At 40.8% G+C, this 6554-nt stretch overlaps 1 protein-coding gene across 1 annotated transcript in view; it reads right to left on the bottom strand.

The window, feature by feature from the left end:
- LOC143677663 (acyl-CoA-binding domain-containing protein 5-like) overlaps positions 1–6181 on the bottom strand; it is a 42337-nt gene extending 36156 nt beyond the window's left edge. The window contains exons 1-3 of the mRNA XM_077153947.1: positions 6131–6181; positions 4831–5265; positions 1157–1277 (exon numbers count right to left, since the gene is read on the bottom strand). Of these exons, the coding sequence (XP_077010062.1) occupies positions 1157–1277; positions 4831–5200 (491 nt within the window). The 5' untranslated portion in view covers positions 5201–5265; positions 6131–6181. The remainder of the gene's footprint in view (positions 1–1156; positions 1278–4830; positions 5266–6130) is intronic.
- Positions 6182–6554: the final 373 nt, after the last annotated feature.

A 6554-nucleotide genomic window follows, 5' to 3' on the forward strand; every position in this document is an offset into this window, starting at 1 on the left:
GTTTATTTCACTAAGCATAATGTTTTCAAGGTTCAACCAGATAATCTATGTTAGAGCTGCATTCCTTTTTAGAGTTGAGTAATATTCCATTATATGTCTATGCTGCATATTGTTTATCCATTCATCTATTGATGGGCACTAGGATTGTTTCCACCTTTTGGCTATTGTGGATAATGCTGCTACGGACAATGGTATACAAGTGAAAATGGTTTCTTCAAAACAAAAGATAATGAGACTAGACTAGTCCTCTGTATTTTTTGCCTAACATGATAATCTCTCTTTTCACACATTTTTTTCCAGAACAGTTTAATTCCATCAAACATCAATTTGGAGGGAAAAAGGCAAAGTAAATAAAAATTTAAGTAAATAAATTTTCTTAAAACAAAACAGATTAAATAACACACAACTGCTATTTCATTTAGCCTGTTATTCCAAAGACTATTCATAATGATCTTACAAGAAAACACAGTACTAAGAAATCTTCATACAAGATGATGGCACTTCCAATTCAGACTGTTAGACATCTGAACAGTCTTCAGTAGTATATAAGAATGTCAAATTGAAAAATTGGCAGAGATATCTTTCGATGTTTTATCATTCTTTTCAGCATATGAAAAGTCAATTAATTTTTCTATCCAGATACAGTGAGTCAGAAGTGAGGGCTTAGATAAATAGCTCAGCAGACTAACTGAGCATGCTCCTAATTTACCTTAAAAGCTCAAAGCACATAATATCACTTGACAAGGAAAAGTTATTATTTTTCTTGGCAGATGAAAGAGACAGGAGTTAATTTAGTTTGCAGGCTGTTCTTGGCATTCAAACAAAAACAAAAACCAACCAACTAGGTGGGCAATAGTGGCTCGGTGGCAGCGTTCTCACCTGCCATGCCGGAGACCAGGGTTTGGTTCCCGGTGCCTACCCATTTAAAAAAAAAAAAAATTAACTGAAAATGTTTCTTATCTTCTTATCACTGTCATCTCTTCCCCAAGATTTTCCTATTTGTGTGAAATTGTGTTAAGAGCACCTGGCAGATAAAACCATATCCAGTACACAGAACATTTAATATATGGAATAACATACAACCACATAAATAATAACCGTATGATGTTTAGTCACTAAAATGAACATTCTTTCATAGTTCTCTACATAAAATTACCATTTATATCTTCCAATAGGATCCCAGAATCCAGGTCTTGATATTTTACATGGTCCTTCAGTTGCCTGTTTATAGAAGCTATAGAACTTGAGCATCATTTCATTTGTTGGCTGGAATGAGCCTATTGGAAACATACATTAAATACAGATCTAATGTTATAAATTAGCTTAGGTACGTTAACAGTGATTTTATATTTCACTAATTAGTACAGACAATTTATTTCTATCTTACAGAAACAAAATTTATGGCTGTTGGTTGACTTGTTCCTTTGACTTTGAAAAGCTCTATAAGATTTTAAACATTAATAATTATGTCAAACACAGTTCAAGAAATAGAGTATATGAACAAATAGGCTTTAAGCTTAACCAAAGTAACTGGCAAAGGTCATTTAAAAACAAATATATTTATATATAGGATAATTGTATTATGCAACAAAAATAGAGCATTTGTATTTCAAAGCTTAAGACAAACCAAAACTTGCTAGCATAAATGAAAAAGTTAAATGAATACTATGGTTAATAAAATTGTAACAGAAAGAAGAAATTCATCTCCTCTTAGCCAAATCTCAATTTCTCATTGGATAAGTAACTTTATCTAAAGCCAATAAATATGTAACATGGTAGAAAAAGAATTAATCTAATATAAAAAAATAGATCTCATTTCCTAGTTCTATAATTTTGGACATATCAATTTCTTTGAAAATCAGTCTTCATATGTTTCTAGCATATTTATAACTCTTTTATGTTTAAAATTTAAACCTGTTGAGTGCTACAAATTATAATACACTCAATAAGGTAAAAACTTGGACTGTAAATGTTATATAATAAACAAATAATTGTGATACACAGAGACTCATTTTTACAGCCCTTGACATTATATTGTAGAACACTATAAATAATGGCATGAAACCATTTTCATGATTATAAAGTGGGAAAAAAAGTTTAAAAACAATATATAAGGTATGATGCATTTTTGCAAAATAAGTATTTGCATAAAGAAAAAGTAGGCTATAAGAGCATACATCAAAATGTTATAGGACTGCCATGCCTGAGACTCCAGTTCAATTTCCAGTGCCTGTCCATGCTTAAAAAAAAAAAAAATGTTACAGCACAATATATCTGGATGGTCTACAGATTATTAGTTTTCCTTTTTGTTTATCTTTGTTGTTAAAATTTTAATATAAGTGTTTATTACTTTTATAACAGAAATGATTATAAAAATTAAAACTCCACAAGGATATTTTAAAAACTTTGTAGATTGCCTAATAAACAGATTATATGCAGTAATCAACAACTAGTTGCTGATAAATATTATGGGAATTACAACACACTTGATTATTATGGGAATTACAACACACTTGAGCTGAGAGCTAGTATTTCAGGTTCGGCCAAGAGTGAATGATTAATCCCAAAATCACAGTAATATCTACATACTATATGCACATTTAGGAATATCTATTAGATATTCTGTTTAAATGATATAGTCCCTCTTCTATAGCAGAAGGAAAACTAGAGAAACTAAAGTTTAAAAGACTATTTGAATAACAAATCTAAATTTAAAATATCAAGACATCATACCTTCAGTGAGTGAAACAAAGTTTAAAAGCTTACTGACATTAAAAAAAAGTTTATTGACATTGATTGCAAACTATGTATGAACTATAAATGTGGAAAGATTTGTCAATAAAAATATTTTTAAATAGATATAAATGTATTGGCTTAGGTACATGATATGTACATTACAACATATTAAAACAAAAAACTGAGAATGTTTATTTAATATATCCTACCTATAAGGCACTGGATAAAATATGCTCCCACATCAAGGTACTCACACGTGATATGTTTCATATCTATATGTACTTAAGATATTATCTAAGAATTTAAATATCCAAAGGCCAAAAGCATATCAAACATAGATACCACAGATTACAGGATTTATTAGGTCTTAAATAAGGATTAAACAACAACAAGGAACAAAAAAATGACAAACTCTTATGCTTGTAAAACAGTTCTGGGCAGACCACATAATTAAAAATATATAATTTTAAAAATAGTTAATAACTTATTAACATTTCTGCTTCAGCTGATACTAAATCAGTTGCTGGAACAATATCTGAATGAGAATAGTATACTGAATGTTGCCCCAAACGGGCCATTTGGCAGGTTATTAACCCTGCAATGTAAATACAAACCACATTTAGGTATCTTAATAAGGGGTATATAATGCCAACAAAGATAATAGACTAGAGATACAAAGTCTAGCTTTTCCAATTTCCAAAAAAACTTTTAAATGTGTGGTTTGGGGAAAAAGGTTAACATACTATATTATATTCACAAAAAACTCTTGGAATCATGCCTTTCTATGAACACTCTTAATCAGGCATTTTAAAATTCAATACCTAAATAAGCTCCTAAGTTATTTATTTTCTTTTTGTTCATTCTGTCTTATTTTTCAATCCTCTATATGTTCTCTTCCAATGCTATGGTGGCTATTTTGTTAAAGTGAAAGTGGTTTTGAAGTTACAAGAGGAATATTATTTTGTGTATATCTGTTTTCAAAATATTTTGAATCTGTACTTAGTGAATATTTATTGAACGAACCATGTTGAATAAATATGGATTACTTAGCCAAATGATGAGTAAGGAAAAGAAAGGACATGGTATTAAATGCTGTATGAATGCATTCATATCGTATTCAGTTAGCTTTGCAACTCTGGTACAACTCTTGGCAGTTCATAAAAGCATCTTTAAAATACATGTCAGGGCAGTGTGATGGTGACCCAGTGGCAGAATTCTTGCCTGCCATGCTGGAGACCAGGGTTCAATTCCCAGGACCTGGCCACCCAAAAAGAAAAAAAAAAAAAAAAAAGTCACTGTGAAAAATAATTCAAATAATACAGAAATATTTGAAGCAAAAACTAAAAGTCTCCCTACCCAAGCCTCTCTACTATCATAGAGCAGGAAAAAAAAAGTGAATAATGGCTGAAAATTTCCCAACCCTGGTTGCAATCCCCAAATAGTTTAAATAAGAAAACCACAACTGGTTTGCAATAATCAAGTTGCTGAAAACCAAAGATAAAAGAAAAAATCTTCAAAGCAGCCATATATATGACACATTAAATACAAGAGGACAAGTCAAATGACTTTTTCCAAGTTGAAAAGAAGGCTCAATAGGAGTATAAAAAAAGAGAACACTAGGAAAACAGCCAGAAAAAAAACACAGTTAATGCATATATTTACTAAATTAAAGGAAATGGGTTCACTAATGAACACAGTAGTTTTTGTTTGTTTTTTTTCCTTTAAGTCTCCCCTCATAGCAAAAGTTTCAAAAGGCTTAAATCGTAGTTGATGAGTATGCGGCACCATACTCACATATTTGGGGCGGGGGGGGAGGCATACCCAAATGCGCAGTCACCAAGTGACAAGACCGTTTATCGTAGACAACAGAAGACTGCTTAGAACCCAGACAGTACCCTCGTCACTGGCTTGAAAGACGAGCAGGAATTAATTCACATTCGACATCTCCCCTTCAATGACATTTCTTTTAAAGGCAGGGAAAAGTGGGTTAAATAAGCAAGACTCGAATCAGAAAGAGGGTTGAAGGGGCGAGTAAAGTGGGGCCTGGGGCCTGCGGCCTCTGAAGGCTTTTTCGGCGAGGGCCAGGGCACATACCATTTTTCGGCAAACTCTGGATCACCTTCACGGCCGCCTCAAACCTGGTCTGGTGCACAGATGTCGAGTCTGCCATCTCCAGCCGCCAGCGCTGACCCTGGTCCCACGGTCTGTCGGCTGGAATCAGGCAGCAGCAGCACCAGCTTTCCCAGGAGCCTGCATGAAACTGGAACATGGAGCGCAGCCGCGGATCAACATGCCCCAGAGGGAGGAGGCCCGGAGCGGCTGGCCAGGTCCCCCTTTGCCCTGCCCTATCCAGGCCCCACGGGCCCAGGTGGCCTGGATCCTTCCTCCTCCTCCCCGGGGCGTGACCAAGGCCGCGAAGTCCTCCCGCAGAGGCAGAAAAACCACTCACCCGGAGGAAGAACATCTCCAGTAGAACCGGGCCAGTCGGGCCGCCGGCGGTCGCGGAGCCGCGCTCCCACCCGGAGGACCCTGGCGGAGCAGCCACACCCCCCATTCCGGCGGGGTCGACGGGCCGGTCCGCGCCCACCCTTCGGCCCCGCCCCGGAGTCACGGGAGGTCCCACCAGCTGTCGCCGCCCAGCAGGGGAGGGATGGGGGAAAGCTGCCAGGGGGAAGGAGCGTGCGGGGGCGATGGCCCAATCGGCCCGCGGGGCCCCCGACAGCTGGCGCACGGATCAGCTCGGAGCCAAAGGAGGCCGGACTGGACGTCGGGGGCCCAAGAGTCTGCCCCTCAGGAAGTGCGCTGTGCATCCGAACCTCACGTCCTGGGACCTCGGGCAAGTTACTTAGCCTCGAGAGTGCATCCTCCCGCCACCCTGTGGGCAGGTGGTCGGATTAGGGAAGACCGCGGACGCAGGTGCTGAGCGGGCCCGAGGCCTAAGAACAGCCGGACAGCAACCGACGGAGGGCGAGGGGGGGCGAGGTCACCAACTAGCAGAGCGGCCGGGAAGGAGGCCCCTTCCCCCGACCGCCCCTTCCCCCGACCACTCCTTCCTCGATCCTCAGCCAGGTCTTGCCCAGAGCCAATGCGACGGGGACAGAGACGAACCAGAACCCTTCCTGTACCGTCAACCCAAGAGAGAGGCTCCGCTTTCTAGCCCAGCCCCCGCGTCCACAGGCGTCGGGCACCGCCCCAGACCCGTCGTGGCGGCACTGACAGGGGTTGGGAGGGCTGGAATTCGGCGGCCCAGCAACCCCGAAGTACACCAGGTTGGGGGAGTCGTTTTTGTCAGTCTGGGATGGGTTGGGGGGAGGGGTGACTAATTCAAATCTAGGCAAGGACGAGGCGCAGGACCACAAGTGACTCTCCCCTTCAACGCGGTGCCGGCATTTACCTGGGTATTGCCCAGCAAGGCCTGTCCGGTACTGGCCCCGACGCCCTCCCGTCGGCGTGCCCCGAGGGCTTCTGGGACTTGTAGTTTCCCCCGTGGCGCGTCCGTGCGGCGGCGGAGGCGGTCGTCCGAGCGCTCCGCCCACCGCTTCCGGTCCGGTGTCTGCGCCGGGCGGAAATCCCTCTTCCTATTGGCCCGCCTTCCAGCTCTCGGTCTACTCCTTAAGACGCCCACGTCCGGTTCCCGGAGAGGAGTGTGGTCCTCAGCCGGACGTCCTGGGTTCCTGCAGCTAAACCCCTGAAAGCGGCCAAATTTCTTGCTTCTGATGCTCACTATCTTTCAGATCATGTATGTGAAAGCTGCGAGTGTCATTCGGGGAGTAAAAATCAACCCTGAGTGCGTGGCGTTTGCTAAGTCAAGCATTAGA

Source organism: Tamandua tetradactyla, chromosome 1 (assembly GCF_023851605.1).
Source record: "Tamandua tetradactyla isolate mTamTet1 chromosome 1, mTamTet1.pri, whole genome shotgun sequence".
NCBI lineage: Eukaryota > Metazoa > Chordata > Mammalia > Pilosa > Myrmecophagidae > Tamandua > Tamandua tetradactyla.